Source organism: Pleurodeles waltl, chromosome 12 (genome assembly GCF_031143425.1).
Source record: "Pleurodeles waltl isolate 20211129_DDA chromosome 12, aPleWal1.hap1.20221129, whole genome shotgun sequence".
Lineage (NCBI taxonomy): Eukaryota > Metazoa > Chordata > Amphibia > Caudata > Salamandridae > Pleurodeles > Pleurodeles waltl.
In genome coordinates, this window is record NC_090451.1 from 136,099,092 (window position 1) to 136,118,330 (window position 19,239).

The window sequence follows — 19,239 nt, forward strand, 5'->3', positions numbered from 1 at the left end:
TTTCGTGGAATATTTTGCTTAAAAGTCAGAAAAAGACCGAATCAATATCTACTAGTTTTGTTGCTTACAGTCCCCAATTATAAAAATCTCACTGGCTTATGGAACTGTATACTTTTCCAGTAGAGCTACTACTGAAAGTTTCAAATGTATTCTTTTCTTTATTCAAAAAGTCATATTTAGTTGCATCTGCAAAGAATGGTTTAATGGATGGGATGGGAAGTCAGAGTGGTGACATTTTCTGTACCTCCACAGTTATGCCATATTTCAATCATGGGTGAGTTTTTTGATGGTATATCATCTTTGATGAAAACAAGCTCCTTTGTTCTGTCTCTTCCGTTTGCAGAATGGAAAGATCTTCATTGTGGATTATAAGATACTGGAAGGCCTTCCTAAAAGTGTTTTGGACAGCCGTCAGCAGTACATGGCTGCTCCTTTGTGTCTTTTCTACCTCACACCCCAGGATGAAATGGTACCCATAGCAATCCAGGTAAGGTGTTGACTTTGATGAGCTATCCTGCCTGGCATGAATTTTCATTGAGACAATCCCTCTCCAGCTGCAAAGGTTTGCTGTTAAGACAATGGAAGGTGCTTGTTACTATGGAGCTGGTCTATACAATTTAAGGACTTTTAGTATCTGTAGTTTTATGTTCGCTTCACTCAGAAAACTCAGAGGGATTTTGTCAGGCTTTCACTGAAGTTCAGGCCAGGGATTCCAGTGCTAACCGTACTCCTTTCCCTTTCAGCCAAATAGGATCTGTAATGATCTCCAGAATATGAAATGACTGCAAAGAAGGAAAAAGGGAAAGGGAAAGAAAACAACCACTCAGTTCAATGTCTTGGTCTACTGACCTGAGGAGTGTGAGTTTGTAAAAGGCATGCAACATGGACCTTTAGTATGCAAAGAACTGAATGGTATTATCCGTAATCCTGAAAGAAAGGGTACCATTACTCTAAATATACTTGTGCACAACAGGATACAGTGTCATAAGATTACCAGGGTATGGAAGAGAAAGGCAGTGACTAGTACCCAGACAACCAAAACACATCCGGGAAAATTAATATAAAGATCCGCCTCCAATAGTAGAGAGACCTGGAGTCAGTCACTTAATCCTCGATTATTAAGAGTAAATCAATCTACTCATTGCCAAAACACCTCTTGAAATAGTTCCTATACAATTATAACAAGACCTTTGTGTGACTTGCATGTCCCAGTGGTGCTTGCATATCATCTTTGGGTCACAAGGCTCCAAGTATTGTCCATACGCGATTATACAGTGGCCTAATTTTAGCAGTTCTTTTGGCAAGAACTAACAGGTTTTCAGAGACTTTGGCCCTCATTCTGACCCTGGCGGTTCCCTACCGCCAGGGCCAACGGGGGCGGGAGCACCGCCGACAGGCCGGCGGAGCTCCCTTGGTCATTCTGACCGCGGCGCTTTGGTCGTGGTCAGAACGGGAAAACCGGCGGTCTCCCGCCGGTTTTCCACTGACCCTTAGAATCCTCCAAGGCGGCGCAGCTCGCTGCGCCGCCGAGGAGATTCTGACCACCCCTACCGCCATCCTGTTCATGGCGGGAAAGCCGGCATGAACAGGATGGCGGTAGGGGGGGTCGCGGGGCCCCTGGGGGCCCCTGCCGTGCCCATGCCCATGGCATGGGCACGGCAGGGGCCCCCTAACAGGGCCCAACTAGGCTTTTCAGTGTCTGCGATGCAGACACTGAAAAGCGCGACGGGTGCTGCTGCACCCGTCGCACGCCTTCCACTCCGCCGGCTCGATTCCGAGCCGGCTTCCTTGTGGAAGGCGCTTTCCCGCTGGGCCGGCGGGCGATCTGAATCAGATCGCCCGCCGGCCCAGCGGGAAAGTCAGAATACCCCTCGCGGTCAATTGACCGCGGGGCGGTATTCAGGCGGATTCCGACGGGCGGGCGGCAACCGCCGCCCGCCTAGGTCGGAATGACCACCTTTATGTTGTTGTAGGTTTAGCATTATCATCTCACATTAGGCTCACATTATATGTTAACTCTGCCATTTTCTTACAGTGAGATTCCTGACAATTATAGAATGTGAAATGCTAGAAACTTTGCAGTGAAATTCTGTTACAGCAAACATCATCAAAATACCATCTAAGTTAAATGTGTTGTGCTGTTGAATTGTGTTATGACAACAGCTCCTTGTTCAGTAACCACTATAGTCTAGTAACTTGTTCTTTCTGCATCTTCTTCTGCAGATAAATCAGACTCCGGGTCCAGATAATCCCATCTTCCTGCCAAATGATAATGAGTGGGACTGGTTGCTTGCCAAGATGTGGGTGAGGAACTCCAATTTTCTGTCCCACCAGGCTCTTTCCCACTTGCTGCGGACGCACTTCTTTGCAGAGGTGTTTTGCATTGCTACATTAAGACAGCTGCCAATGGCCCATCCTCTGTTTAAGGTAAGAAAGATCAATTAAATGGTGCAAAGAGACAATGTTAATTCAAAACTCAGTAAATTGGTTCTCCATACGGATGGAACTTACCATTAAGGTGTTCATGCAGCCCAAACAATGTCTGGCAAAAAACATCATGGATATCCTGAATGGCTGAGATTCCTGGAGGACTGACAATGACTAACAATTAACATAAGAGTATAAACTAGATTCCACAGAAGTGCTGAGATAGTGCTAATACAAGATCTGTTTGAAGCACCCTCTGTACCTGGGTCTCTAATAACTAGTATCTGTTTGTGTCTTTTCAGCTCCTGATCCCCCACCTTCGCTATACTTTGCAAATTAATATGCATCTCAGAGGACTCCTTATGAATCTCTCAGATACTTTGGGCAAGGTAAGATGGGGGCTCCTTTTTTCAGGCCAACTCAGTTGTTGGTATCTAAAAGAGGCCTTAAAATATATTGATATGATAACAAACAATATGTAAAGTGCAAGTTCACCCTTCAGCCTCTTGGGGATAAAATAACTGATTTTTATGGTTACTCAAGTCAGTAGCATTTCTTTTATCAACCTCAGAATGTTGAAAGGTGAAATTGTCAGGATTCAAACCTGTTACCATATGGTCAAACATGTCCCTGGAGTACATACAATAGTCTACTGAGCCACCAGGCCCACCTTGATAAAGTGGATGAAATATGAGCAATGATCTCATCCTGGGGTGCACATCTTCTGGAAAACAAAAATGAACGGGACCTGCTAGGAATACTTATCTGGCCATATTAAACATAATTTCACATTGCATCCATCTGCAGCCTTTTCTCACAGGCTAGTTATGTAATTTGCTTTAGCAACAAAGCTATTTTGTTGGCTCAGTTTTCTAAGTGACAGCCCACAAATGAATCTTCCCAGTACATGTTAGATGTATACATATCCTACATAAATGATGCAGGACAAGGGATTCTTGATTGTTCTTTCACAAGCCTCACAGCCCCTGAGCACAGATAGGTGTTTATACTAGAAGAAAAGATCCTTAACATATATCCCCTGCAATGCTTTTGTCTCATCACTCACTTCTCATAATGTATTTGAGGACTCCCATGCAGTGGATTGAAGTTTGTGTGCTTCAGATGCAACAGGTTGAGGTTATTGATTCTCAAACGAGAGAAGATTCTCAGCAGTCATGACATGGATACTGGACGCTTTGTCATTCACACCTCTACCTGTAGAAGAACAACATATACGCCCAGAAAATAAACTATTTATACCTGTAGGATAACCATGCACAGCCTGAAAACAAACTATTCATACCCTGTTCTTTAAATCGATACCTCTTAACCTAGGGGGGAACCAGACTAGGACTCATCTGTAGAGCCTACATGTGAGCACCCCAATGTGTAATTGAGCCACTCTTGCCTTGCTTATAGAGCCTAGTCTACGGTCAGTTGGATTGGCCTTGCTCGATAACCAAGCACTTTGATCACTGGATTAAGACCTTCATCAAACCTACCTTTTTCTAAACAGGTACAGGCCTAAAGTTCCTTTACACATGGGAGGTGGGTGACGTTCTTGCATCATCCATTACAGTATACCATGTATTGATTATCACGCGGCTCTGATCACCATAACTGCCATTTGTTCTCATACTCATACATTCAACAGAGCATAACATTTCCATATTGATTCCCTAAAGTTATGCTACACTGAAGCACAACATATAATATATGGGATAAAGTATACACTGTCATATTTTATGGGAATTCTGCAGTTTGCTGAGGTATGCTATGACCATATAGAGGAATGAGGTTGAAGGCTGAGTTCCTTGATAAGGGTCTGGCACTCCAAGGTGACTTGCAGTATCTTTTTCATGTGGGTACTTTATCCCATTTAATACCTGGTCACACCATTATCTTTCCCACAAACCACTTAAATCTTTGGTGCATAGCTCTTTCATATGAAAGAGAAAGCATGTTTACAAATATGAAGAATAAAAATAAAATCTCTAGAGAAAAATTAAAAACATCTTTGATGCAAACAAAATATTAGAAGATGTTTAATATAAGACAGTGTTCTTTAGAAAGAAACACAGCTGTGGTACTTTGGAATGTGTAGAAACATTAAGAAAATCTAACATTTCCATGATTACCTAAGGTGTGCAAAAAATAAACATGCCATGAATATTTTCTTTCTTCTGAATGTGTAAGTTTGAAAAATAGAGCAGAAGACAGAGAAGCAACATTTTTTTGTTTTTAAACAGCTGTTCTAAATATTTTCGGTTGCACCTCAGCTGCAGGCTATGGCACCAGGCACTGTGACCTCAGAACTCAACTCTAAATTATTACAGTTATGATCTTACGTCATTTCATTATAATAGGTGACTGGGTGCATCACAAGTCGCCTGTTATAAAGAAATGAGAGACAGGTTTGATACAAGAATTGCAGAATCACAGGTATTATGTTAATATGTTGCTAACTCTAAACTGGAGATGCAGCATTTCTCATGTAGCCAGTGTATTATAGAAAATCCTCAGCGTAGCTACGTAGTGCACTAACCATTAGCAGAAAATAGACAAAAACAACCAAATACTTTAGACACCCCTCCACATACCAATTACTGACACTTGGATGCCTGACACACCCTCCATGCCACTGTGTCACAAAGAACACATTAAGTAGAACTAAGGTCATGCTCAAACAATCAAGTAAGGCACATCACTTGTAACCCAAATCTCAGTCTATCTTTAACCATCTGGTAGCTGGAGTTTTACTGTCCAATGAAATGAGTTAGTAATTGGGTAATTCCTTCAGCAACACCTCTAGGACACATTATAATATACCCAAAACCACATAAGTAAAACATTGGCACCCAACATAGTTACAGAGAAGAAAGCAATAAGCAAAACTTATAAACTGGTAACTTAAGTCTATGAATAAAGTTGCCATGAGCAGAATAAAAAAAGGAATGCACTAGAAAGTGCAATCTTTATCCACAGAACAATGTAATTGGGAGAGCAGATTATATTGCGCTGATATCAAGAGACATGGAGTCTGTGACTTACACATCCATGTGCATCGCTGATGACCTCAAATCCCGTGGGATCGACTCCTTGCCCAACTTCTACTACAGAGATGATGGGTTGAAGATGTGGTCAGCAATTGAGAGGTAAGACATGACTCTGTCTCTGATGTTGGGTTGTTTATTGCTTTCAGTGTTGGGTTATATATCTCCATTTTCTTTTCTTTTTATGTAATGCTTCAATCCAAAGTGGCATATGTGCCGATGTAAATTGGTAAGTGTTCATATGGAAATGAAAACAAACATTTATGATGTACTGGTTACCAAAATTCAAATGAGCCACAACAACAAAATAGCTAAGAGGTAGAAAAAGACAAGAAACATAAAGATGTCTTCTAAAAGGTTTTTGACCTATGTTAGCATGGTAGAGAGATGGTGAGCGCTTGACTAAGCCTTGCATAGATGTGGGGCAAGTTCTGACAATAATCTAGATCTAGAGAAGGGGCGTGAAGAATTTGGCATAAAGCTGTTAGCTTGCTCCATTTTATTGATGTTGTGTCCCATGATTTTATTTTAGAGATCATTGACATCAGGTGTGTTAGTCCAGATGGTTAAATATTAATAAATTAAAAATGCCTGGGACTCGGGCTAGAACTGGGGTTCAGGGTCTTTAACAATCGCAATAGCTCTCAGAAGCTTGCTATAAGATATGTCTTCCAACCTACACAACACTGAAAAAGTGGTTAGGGTGTCTATTCTTTAGGAAAACAAACATAAGTGAAATATTAGGATTCATTTTTAGTTTCAGGTTTTTAGGAGATGTTGGAACCCTAATAGTCTTTTCCCTCTTTTCGTTTATTACATCTGGCTACAAATAGCATTCTCCATTGGTGGAGGGATTCCTTGTAACCAGTTTTTAAAAAGTAATAAACTGATAGAAGTATAAAAAGTGTGGTCTTCTGGGCAGCCCCATTTAGCAGTTGTCTTGTTGACATAAACCCCCTTCAGGCATAGGCTCATTCTGGGAGTTGGTTTGGGAGAGGGGGTTCCAGAGAGGTAACTTGACTCCAATTGTAACAACTGGAAACTTTAACCTCTGTAGCCCTGGGGCCATCTTTCGTTTGGACATCGAATACTCCCCTTCAGCACTTGATGCTAAGTGAAGCTAGGCTAAGTTATACAAGGCTCACTAAGGCCTGGAGAAGACTTAGCTCAATAGTAGACCATAATGTCAGCATCCAACCAGTACTTTGTCTTATAAAGAAGAAATATGTTTATACTACACATATTAAACATAAACATACCTAGGAGGAAACAACATGAACAGAAATTAGGTAAACAATGTTTTCAGGATGTAAAAGTCAATCTCAAAAAGTCCCATCCTTAGCAACAGAACTATCTGATCTCTTTACTGAGGCCAGTGACTTTGGACAAAACTTACCTAGGTTATTAGGGTATTCCTGCAAGCCTTCATCTGATAGAATTGTTACATAGATGGATGTAGAGCATTGTAAAATGGGAGAGCACTCTGTCGCCCTGGGTGGGAAGGAGGGTCATTAAAGGTCAATAACAGAAGCTGCCTGCTCACAAAAGTTTAGACTGTAGATGCTTGGCAATGTTTTGTTTCCCACTCCACTCTCTGGACCTTAGGCCACCCACCCAAACCATGTCTCAAATCTACTCTGGCACACCAGATGCTGACCATAAAGAAAGGGAGATGGATATGCTCAATGAGGGAGTATATTTAGGGGTGACTGAAGATGGTTAGTGTTGACCAAGCACCAAGATGATGAAAGTGTAGCTGAAGTCATGCAGTGAACAGTGCATGAAAGCTGCTGCAGTTGATGGGGTCTGAAGTCTTCCTGAGGTCCAGCTTAATTCTTAAGTATGCACAATTATGGGAATGTTCTTTGGGATTGCCTCATTTTTAGGCCAATATCAAGTGACCTTCCAAATGTTTCCATTTTTACTGCATCAGTGGGTCACACACAGCCACAAAGACTGTGGTCTGTGACACTTAGGCTTTTTGAATTGGGTCTTAAAGTGTGCACTTTTCATCTGCTACATAGTTGTGAATGTGATTTGCAGATTATAATTCCTTAACTCAGTCTAGCAACCCTGATAACTCCTTGGCCACGTAGGCAGTTGTGCGGGCTTGATGTCAAGTGGGGCAACTAGGGCTGAAAGCTGGGATTGACCGGGTCCTCACCAAGATCATCTCAGTCCTGCTATTTCTGGCCTACTAATGTTATTGTGGATTGTTTTCTGAATGCCACTGCACAGCTTCCGCCGTTAACAGATCTCAGATTTGTACAAATAGAAAATGTAACTCCTCCAAAAAGTAATGCTTTCCTTGCTGTTGCATAGACTGAAGTGAGAATAGTAAATCTAACTTGTCCAAAATCCCCTACTGTTGCACTGTTTGGAGTGGGAATAATAAACTTAACCCCTCCAAAGTCCAACAGTTCCCTACTGTTGAGCTGACTGGAGTAGAACTAGTAAAATAGTAAATGTAACCCATCCAAAGTCTAACGCTTTCCCTATGGTTGCTTTGACTGAAGTGGGAATAGTGTATTTAACCCTACTGAATCAACACTTTGGTGGCCATTACGAGTTTGGCAGTCTCAAGACCGCCATGTTGGTGGTAGCGGTCATACTGCCAACGACCTGGCGGTGTAGACCGCCATATTATGACCATGACGGTCTTCCCAACTGAATACAGCCAATACACTGCCAGCAATGCCAAAGCGGTCTGACCATCACAGGCGGTGGTAGTCACCTTCAGACCGGCAAGGAGCATGTTTCCCCGGACGTATTAGAAGGCTGCACACTGCCAGGGTTTCCACTGCAGTCGTAAATGGATCATACAAAAAGAAATACACACCTTCAGGAACACAGAGCTGACCGGAGCTTCCATGGAACCTGAACTTGAAGCCCTCTCACTGCTCCTGTTTGTACAACGACGCCAGATCCAGTGATGAAGACAACTGTAAGTACACACCTAGCACACACTGGAGGGAAAGGCATTAGCACACACCCACACACAACACACATACCCAGGACGCCTTGTGACGGCCACACATACACATATCACTACACACATACAAACATACACATACATCTACATATACTCAAGCACACAAATACTACACACACACAAACTACACATACCACAGCCAACCCACATGTGACATACACACACCAACCCACACACAACACCACCACTGTTAAACACATTTATACACAACACCACCGATTCACACAACCAAACCACAATTGAAACTACACAGACATTTTGCCAACCACTCTCCCTGCACACATCGATATCGCAACACATACACACACAACATGCAACAACACCACACAACCAACACTAACAAACACCCATACAACTAACACCCACAACACACACAATGCATAGGACATAGCCAACACCACAGACACGAACACACACACACAACAACCACACAGTGGCACACAACACACCACATTGCACCACAAACAATACACAATATAGCTACACACATGCATGTGACTACACAATCATATCAAACACACAATACACACCCATCACAGCGGGACTGATGCCAGGGCCTCACACACACCTGCAGGCCATGCATTACAGAATGCAAAACTAACACACACATGCCACACACACACACTAAGGATCTCAAACACAAATCTGACATGGAGAAAGAAAGGTAGGACAAATAGTGTTTGATGGATGCCCACATCTAGTTTTGAGTAAACAAAATAAATACAAATAAATTACTATGTAAAAAGAAATTGATGTTTGAGGAAGCAAAACAAACATTAGGCACCCTACTGTGCCCCAACTTGACTCCTGGCAGCAAAATGACCTCTACAGGGTAGGGGCATCAAGGTGCAGGCAGGCACCACAGTGGTGAGGGGTAGATGGGGGTTTGAGCTTGGTACTGGTGTCCTTGGGTTTGAGCCTGGGAGGGGGCTCCTTGTCTTTTGGTTTGGGCAGGGGGGTCCTTTTGGACGGTTGACTTTTTTGCAGGGGGGCAGGGGCAATAGCAGGGATGGTAGGGGAGGACTTTGAGGTGGAAGGGATGGACATAGGGAGGGACACAGAGGGGTCCGGGGACTCAGAGGATGGGGAGGAGTAGGGAACAGTGAAAACTCATATAGGAAATGTTTTTTTAGGTACACAGGTGCGGTCATGGGAAAAAGCTTTGGGAGTGGAGGGAGAGGGAATGGTTGTAAGATGTGTCTTTGTGGTTGTCTTGGGTGCAGGTGCGTGGGTGGAATGCTTGTGTGTGCTGGGTGTCTGTTGGGTGGGTGAGTGCGTGTATTTAGGTGTCTTGGGCGGGGGGAGAAGGTGCTGGGAGAAGCCATGAAGGATGGGTGACTATCTGTCAGGGTGGTGTCTGTAGGTATGGTACATTTGCTGCATGTTGGGGTGTTGGTGGTTGTGGTGAACACAGATGTGGTGAATGGGGTGGATGTCTGAGGGCCTGATATTGTGGTGACTATGGGTAAGATGGGACTAGTGGCTGGATCTGCAACTGATGATGTGCTGCCTGCAGGAGTGTCAGGTGTAGTGTCTGTGAAGGAGGGGGTGGTGAGGGAGTCTGTGCAGGGAGTGGATGTTATTGTATTTGCAGGTGTGTGTTGTCTGTTTGCATGCTAGTGAAGTGGTCTTGTGGTGCTTGTGTTTGTCAATGCCAATTGTGTCTGTTGAGGTGGATGCATGCCTGTGTGTATGTGTGCTCTGGATGGGTGTGGGGAGAGGGGTTTAGGATTGGAAAGAGGTAGGTGGAGGGGAGATGATAGACAAAGGGACACTGGCCGTCGTTGGTGAGGTGTCCAGAGCCTGAAAGGATATCTGGAGGCCAGCCATGGCACCGTGAATGCTTTCCAGGAACACATTGCTCTGTTGTACCTGAGCTGCCAATCCCGCAATGGCGTTCACAATGGTTGACTGACCAACATTGATATACCTTAGGAGGTCAATAACCTCCTCACTGAGGGCAGCAGGGCTGACTAGGACAGGTGCAGAGGTGCCCGTGGCGAAGGAGACACCCACCCTCCTAGGTGAGTAGGCACTGGCAACTGGATAGGGAGCAACTGGGAGGGTGGTGCTCGTAAGGGGGGTGGCAGACAGCGGTGGTGCTGGGGTGGTCCCTGACGGGTCCGCCACTAACAGGGAGTGTTCACTGGAGGAAGATTCCAAAGATTATGTGTTGGATCTGCTCTCCCCTGTGGCACTCCCTCCTTCCCACTGGGTGCCTTGGTGTCAGTAGTGCTACATTCCTGGCTCCCATGGGCTGCTTTTTCCCCACTCGCCTGTGCTTCTACTCCACCAGACGATGCTGATGTACACAATGAGAGAGAGAGGGAATGAGAGAGAGAGAGAGGGAAGGTGGGAGAGAGAGAGATGGGGGCAAAATGGTTAACATACACCTCCCATTGACACAGCTAATCATCTTCATCTGTCACTATACATATCATGGCTAGGCAATCTAATTTGCAACGGCACATTACCTACATCATGTCATGACATGGAACTACTTCCCACAACTGCCTGGCAACCCGCAGACCTACAACAATACTTAAGTTGGAGAGCCCTACTAGACTCATACCCATGATGCCAACCTTTGTCCTTTTAAGCTAGCACAGCATGCCCTGGATGCATTATAAATACCATGCATGATTGCACATCTTACTTCACCATACCCCTATCACCCATTGGATGTGCAGATTACACAACAATACCCTGTAGTCCCCTACAGTGACAACACCTGAGTAGTCCATGTCCACTGTCAAATGTCCATCACAGTGCAGTCAACTCCAAACAAAAACACTTACCTATCATTACGCATAGTTGCCCTCTCAGTATAGTGAGGCCGTCATGGAGAACAACTCAGATTTGGCCAATACCAGTCAGACACCTAGACACTTCACATCAGATGTGTAATGCAATACCCAAACCACTCCCAATCTGCCCCAACCTATTAGCCAAGCCAAGCTGTGAGAGTCACAGGCCATCACAAGTGCCCCCAACTATCTATGTCAACATGACATAGGCAGTCAGTCAGCAATGCAGCAGAGGACAAGCTAGGACTTTGTTATGCATGCCATATACACACCATGGTATCACATCTGGGATCTCTGAGGGCACTTATCACCACGACTACCAACCCATACTTAGGAAGGCCACATCCACACAAGAATAGCCCCCAGAAATATTAGAACTGTGCAATGATACCTCATCAGATCCTCATGTATCAGTGTTCCAGGTTGCTTACCTACACATACAGTACAGTCAGCACATAACCTATATATGCCTAGTCAACTCTCAGGGCAGTACTCCTGTCTCATGAAGGGAAGTGCAGAGGTGGGACTGTAATGCCAGCCCCACAATCTATCTATACCAGTTACAGTACATGATCTACACAGTCCCAGGGATGGAAGGAGAGTCGCACAGTCGCATGTACAGTTTGCCTACACAGATGGGAGTGACACCTCTGAGACACTGATGCAGATGGCTGGATCTGGTCATACACAATGCTTAGGATACTACTGACACTTACATCCATCGTAGGGCCAGGATGGAGTCACACATGTGCCCATGTCATTTGTGCATTTACACATTACAGACTTTGAGAGGTGAAAATCCACTGACAGTAGAGGACGGGGACACAACTACTTAAGATACTCAGCAATGGTGCCTATTGCCCATTTCCAAAAGTTGATGCACATGTAGCATTAACTGCAATGCCACGTTGGAAGCACTTAGGCACCCAATCCAAGTAATGGCCAGCAAAGTCCCAGGATACAGTTAGTACTCACTCCCTTGTCGCTGCTGGCTGCCCTCAAATGCCCATCCACATCAGGGTAGGCCACCACCAAAATGCTGGCCATTGAGGGGTCTGGGTCTGATGTGCACCCCTCCCTCATTGGGAGGACATCCCCAGCTGGGCCTCCGCGGTCTTCCTTGCCCAGTGTCTCATGTCCTACCACCACTTGCGACAGTGGATGCTCCGTCGGGCATGGGCGCCCAGGGTCCGTCCTTGCTTGGCGATGGCACCATACCAACAGCAGAGAATTATAAACATCAGACCCACAAAATGCCCACTCATACCCATTCTCATGGTTCAGAAGCCTATACTCTATTCCCCCTGCATGCATGTACTCCTTGACTGACACATGTACGCCATTCACCCTCACACACACCCCTATCACACATGGCTAGGGCATTGGGCTCACCTGCTTCTCTGGTGCCCCATAAAGCTGTTCATACAGGGGTAGGACCTCATCCACCAGCCTCTCTAGTTCTTCGAGGGTGAAGGCGGGGGCCCTATCACTTTTAGGACGTTGCATGACGGCTCCCAGAGACAGTACACAACAGCTCACGTAGTGGAGGTCTTGCTTTCTATTGTGTCAGGAGTCAAGTGAGCGAGGCAGCAGAAAATGGTGGTCACAGCCGCCACATACAGGACCGTCATTGCCAGCGGTGATCACCATTGGCCTCAGTCTCCCATTGGCAGCAATGTTACCCAATGAGAAGTTGCACAGCGATTGTGACCGCCTACCTCCATGATGACATACACTGGTGGAATTAGGCCACTACCACCTGTCGAGTACTGCAGGTCAGGTGGCTGCCATTTTAGGCACATATCATGCCATTATGCAGTAAAATAAGTGTGCCATACACCTTAAACGGCAGATAGCAGGGTAGGCCTAAGTGGTACAATCATGTTGTGGCACATGCCTGTGATATGTATGACACAGTGATCATATGTGGGTGGGTGTCTGATCACCAGCATGTCCATATACGTATCGGCTAGTTGGCAGGGTCACCGTATGGGTATATGGCATGACTACATACAGGCTCAGTGCAGGACAAGTCAGTAAACCTCATATGGAACTTGAAACATGTGACATATGTCAGGCACTATTGATCAGGGGCAGCAATGTGCATCAAGGGAGAAGTCCATGCTGCTTCAGCATGCCTAATATGGTATGTCCCAGCAGTGTGCTCCATGTGGACAGTGTTATTTGTGTGCAAGTTAGATATGTTGTGCCAACATGTGTGGTGTACATTTCACATTGTGCTATTTCTCCTCTCCATCCTAGATACCCTGACCTGAGGCGAATGTGACATGTACTAGTGTACCATCCGCTAGTGGACCTGGCAACCCTGGAGGAGAGGCACATAATTCAGACCTATCATCTGAATTGTCAGACCACCAAGGAACTATGTTCCCAGTTGGAGCCAGATCTATTGCCTGCCATATGTAATCCTTATGCCATCCCTCCTGCAGTTCAAGTTCTGTCAGTGTGTTGTAATTTAGTAGAGATTAGATTAAGCATTAGCAGAAGACATCTTGTATTTAGCAACTATTGTGAACATTTCGCGGAATCCATTTGTATTCATGGCAGCCATTATCTTTGCCACATGCTGCCATGTGCTCGCCATGTGCTCTGTCCTACCTTCCTGTTAACTACTCTTGAAAATCTGTCTAGTGACAAGTTATATTTAGCATCTCCCACTTTGCACATGCCCAGTAAGGTCTGCAGCTGTTAGTAATTAGTAACCGACAGTAATGTGTCTACTAGTCCTTTAAAACTGTTAGCCCCTCCTACCTGTCGACTGTGCATTTCCATATGACCTTATATGTATATAAGTCTTGCTTCTATAATTGTACCACCTTCTTTTAGCCCCTGTGTGGGTATAAAAGGACCATGCTCTCTTAGTTCAGTGTGCTGCTCCAAACATTACCGAAGGGTGCTCTTTGAACTGTAGCACCACCTCATGCGGTTTAATAAACTTTGTCTTTTATTTCAGTTTCTGTGCCAACTTCTTCCTATATGGTTTGAGGACTTTGTGCAGAGAAGCGCGAACCACTTGCACTAGTAGGCCTTGCTGAGGCTTACTTCGACAAGTGTTACACTTTCTTGCCACAGGAAAGTCAGATGACATTGGGCTTGTCAGCAGGGATGTCACAGCCCATGTTCAGTCTTGTGTTGAAGGATGTACTGTGTGCTTTTTTTAATCACCTGGACAGCTACATCAGGTTCCCCCAAAGAGGTGATCTGGCCCATGTGAAGGCAGACTTCTATGATGTGGGGAAACATCCCTCATGTGATAGATACCATAGATGGCACCCATATACCCTTGTCCCTCCCAGAGCCAATAAACAGGTATATAGGAACAGGAAAAACCACCACTCCATCAATGTGAAGGTGGTGTGTGTGGCAGACCAATACATCTTACAAGTGACAGCCAAGTTTCCTGTATCTGTGCACGACTCCTACATTCTGAGGAACAGCAATGTCCCACACATGATGACAAGTCTACAGAGGGAGAGGGTTTGGCTCATATGTATGTAAGCATCTGGTTGTATGTCCCTGTTATGGCACCTGTCATCCCAATGTTCCCTGTGGCTGTACCCATCCTGTATTGGGTCCTACCTTGGTGGACACAGGTGCCTCTGGCTATACTAACCTTCCCTGGCTGGCAGTGAGGTGTCAAACCATTTCAGTGAGGCCCACAGAAGGACGAGCCGTGTAATTGAAAGGACATTTGACCTCCTGAAGACCAAGATTCAGGTGTCGGCACGTCTCTGGAGGTGCCCTCCTATCCACTCCCCAAAAGGTATGCCAGATCATAGTGGCCTGCTGCATGCTCCACAATCTAGCCCTGAGACATGAGATACCCTTACTAGCTGATGAAGAGGAGGCAGCTGGACCTGTGGCAGGTGATGCAGAAATGAAAAGTGATGAGGAGGCACATGAGGAAGGTGGAGTGGAGTCAAGGGCTGAGCTCATCATTCATTGCTTCTAGTAACTAAGAGATATTTTGTCTGTGTATTTGCATGTGTGGCATTTCAACATTGGTTTTTCATCTGTAAGGTTGTAATGTTTTCTCTCTCACATGTGTACTCTCTGCAGTTTGGATACATCCCATCTCTCATGGACAGGCCAGTATTGTGCAATGTGTCCTGCATACTCCTGTTCTCATGTCATTCCAGCTACTGACTGTGCACTGTTTATCTTTGACACTCATAACTATTGCTTGAGGCTTGCATGTTCTGTATACCTTGGTTACTTTGCACATTGTGGATTTTAGCACATGAGAGGTGTCATGTTCAGTGGTTGATGATTTATTTTCTACGACTGGTGCTGTAGAGGTGTTATATGTTATGCCCTGTTTAGTTGTCAGGTACACTGGGCACGTCCACTATGGACTACATAAGTGCTTTAGCTGTCACCATGCTTTTTATCCTCATTGTGATCTCTGTATTGCTCTTTGTGCAGGGTGGATGTGTAGATATACTCTGGTGTGTGGCAGGACTAGTGGCTACCTTACATCAGCCCTGGCACATATCTTTTATACTGTGTCTGCTGCAGAGGATACCTCCCTCTGTAGTCCTTTGTATGCCTGTTGGATTGGGGCCCATTCCACTTTGATAGCTAGGTAAACCTACTTGTGTTACTGTACAAATAAATACACATATGTAGTGGCTGTGATCAATGGTGTTTATTGTGACTTGCGTGACATACAGGTAATGAGTGGGGTCATGGAAGAAGAAATTCTGAGAGTTGGTGGCACAGTTGTATGTAGCACAGGTCCTATGTCCATGAGCCATGGGAAAATGTACTTTAGGTATTGAACAGTCAACAGGGTGCCTCAGTGGCACACAAGGGAGAGCTATCAGGTGAAAGTTCTGGCAGTGGTTTTGGTCTTAGCATCTGCTCCAGCCAGATGTCTGGATGGATGTCCACATTTGCCGGGGAGGGTCTCCAGCTACAGAGGGAGGAGTACCTGATGCCTGTGCCTCCTCTGGCAGGGCCTCCATTCCACTAGCAACCGTAGATGTAGAAGGCTCAACTGTGATGTGGGCAGTGGAAGGGGTCTGCTGGTTGGTAGAGGAGACACTCATGATGTGGATGAGGTCCCTGAATACCGCTTAAATGGAGGCCATGGTGGCATTATGGGCCTGCCACTGCTCTTTGGCCTCTGCAGCCTGCAGTGTGTATTGTTGTCTGTTAGTCTGATGCATACAGTGGCTTGGCTTGATTCCCAGCAATGGCATTGACAAGTGCAGCACTGCTAACACTGTTTGTCGATGGTGGATTCTGACATGTGTACCATGCGCCTTGGGATTGTTTGCGTCAGGCCTGGTCACTTGGGATGGGTTGGTTGAGTTCCTTTGTGATGGGTCACATGACAGGTTTGCCCTATTAGCTGATAGGCATTCTGGCCTGCTAGGTATGTGTGTGGGAAATGCTGTACATTGCAGTATGGTGTACAAATCGGAGGTGGTTATGTGTGTATGCAAGGTGGTTTGTCCTGTCTGTGCCTGTTGTGCATGGAGTATAGCTCCTTACTGTCATGGGCAGATTTGATCCATTTCAGAGTAGTGTGTCTGTAGTAGTGTCCCTTTGGATTGGTGACAGTGCTGTGTCTGGGTTAGTTTACCATTGTGTAGTGCCATTGCATTGCAGTCATTGCTATGTAGTGGTCCTCAGTCGGGCATCCAGCTGCTGTAGCTAGTGCAATTATCATTCATGCAAGAGGTGTGATGTGACGTCCATAATGCAGGTTTTGTGGTGGGTGGGCTAGTGCATTTGGGAGTCATAGTGATTGTTATTCGCAGTGCTATCCATACACTTGGCAAGGAGTGTATAGGCATTGGGGGTGGGTGGAAGTGTGTCATTCAGGAAAGGGGCATTAGGTGAGTAGGCGGGAGTTGTAACATGAGATGTTGTGATTTGGGGAGTGATTTGGTGATGAGGAAGCATGCTGGACAGGAAGACTTACTGACAGGGGAGTGTTGATTACTCACCAGAGTCCTGTCTTTCAGATATTCCAGCCAGGCCCTTAGGATGCAGGATGTCCAAGAACCTCTCCTCCCACGATGTGAACTCTGGGGGAGAAGGTAGGGACCCACCACCAGTCTCTTCATTACCTCCAGATGTTGCCTGGATGAAATGGAAAGTCCCTTCCTCCTAAGGTCATTCCACTTCTTCATGATGTACTCCCTTGTGCGTGGATGGGTGCCCACTAAGTTGACCCCATCGACTATTCTCTGCCACAACTCAATTTTCCTGGCTATGGAGGTCTTCTGTACCTGTGCTCCAAAGAGTTGTGGCTCTATCCTGAGAATTTCATTGAGCATGACACAAAACTCCTCATCAGTGAAGCGTGGGTGCTTTTGGCGTGACATGGTGGTTGTGTTGGGGTGGGTGGTGTGTGTGGGGCACAGTGTAAGGAGCTTGGTGGGGTGGGGTGTTTGGCAGTAAGTGGTGATAGGTGGTGGTGTTTGTGTTTATTTGTGATGTGTTTATAGTGTTGGTGGTCCTGTGGTGATGTGTGTGGTGGTTGTGAAGTGTATGAGTGCCTATGGTGTATATGTGCTTTATGTTTGAACTGTGGCTTCTTAGGATCTGTGTAATTTGTTACTTGCACAAAGGATTGTGGGGTGTGTGGGGGTGTGTTATATAGTGCTGTGAGAAGGTGTACATGGTGTGTGACTATGTGTTCGGTGTGGGGGTTTCGAACTGTCCAATGTGGTGTTGTGTTCTGACAGGAGTGTGTTTTGAGCGCAGCAGTTCAGACCGCCAATGGTTTTCCACCATGGAAGGACCACTGTGCTGATTTGTGGGTCGTCATCTGGTGGGTGGAAAGTTGTCGGCGTGGCGGTGCAGGTGGTGCAACTGCCTCCTTCCTGCCCTCCTCTGTCCTGGCTGTGTCTGATTTGTGGCTGTTTTTGGGTGGAATATTTTGTGGACTTCTAATACGGCGGATAGGATACCGCCATCACTGGCAGACACCACTGCAGCGATCTTGCTAAAATACCACCAACTCATAATGAGGGCCTTTATCTACTTTTGTGCTAACTAGAGAATAAATAGTAAATCTAACTCCTCTAAGTTCCATCAATTTGCCTACTATTGCGCTGTTTGAGGTGGGAACAGTAAATCTATCCCCTCCATAGTGCAGCACTTTCCTTATTGCTGTGCTGTAGGAGTGGGAATATTTAACCTCTCCGAATTTGGAGAGGGAATAGTATATCTAATACTCCCTGACTTAAGTATTTTTCCTGTTAATGGCTACATATATTTTTTGTTTATTTTTTCATTGTATAATATTTCTTTACATTTAAACATTTTTATAATATTTTTTGCAATTGGGTGTATTTTGTAATTTAATTAATATTTAAAAATTATATATGTATACATGTATATATATATATATATATATATATATATATATATATATACACATATATATATATATACATATAAACACATATGTTAGTGTTAAGTAGCAGAGGAATGTATTTAATTTACATTATATGAATGTTATATACTAAAATAGTTAAGATTTATTCAAACTTCAAACTGTATATATATATATATATATATATATATATATATATATATATATATATATTGTATTCCAATGCTCCTTCTATATTCAAAAGAGGACCAGGACACCTCAGTCTGCAATATTACCAGAGTTTATTCACAAAATCCAACGCGTTTCGGCACTCAGCCTTGATCACGGATGGAGCAACATTTCCTCCTCTCATTCAAATATCCTAATCTAATAACACAAAGGACTAGCGTGATCCATATCAATAGCTGCCATCTTGCCTGTATAGCACCTTCATTTGTACAATTCAACTTTATATTATAAATATTTTGCCAGTTGGTAAAAATTACATTCCAACATCATACTAAAGCCCCAGCGAGCAAAATTACTTAACCATATCACTACTTGTTGTTAATAATTGTACACCCTATTCACCTTCCTCAATTTCTG

At 44.7% G+C, this 19,239-nt stretch overlaps 1 protein-coding gene across 1 annotated transcript in view; it reads left to right on the forward strand.

The window, feature by feature from the left end:
• Window positions 1–19,239, forward strand: part of LOC138268035 (hydroperoxide isomerase ALOXE3-like) — a 306,669-nt gene that overhangs the window by 254,284 nt on the left and 33,146 nt on the right. Inside the window, exons 7-10 of the mRNA XM_069217367.1 lie at window positions 344–487; window positions 2,224–2,427; window positions 2,730–2,816; window positions 5,413–5,582. Of these exons, the coding sequence (XP_069073468.1) occupies window positions 344–487; window positions 2,224–2,427; window positions 2,730–2,816; window positions 5,413–5,582 (605 nt within the window). The remainder of the gene's footprint in view (window positions 1–343; window positions 488–2,223; window positions 2,428–2,729; window positions 2,817–5,412; window positions 5,583–19,239) is intronic.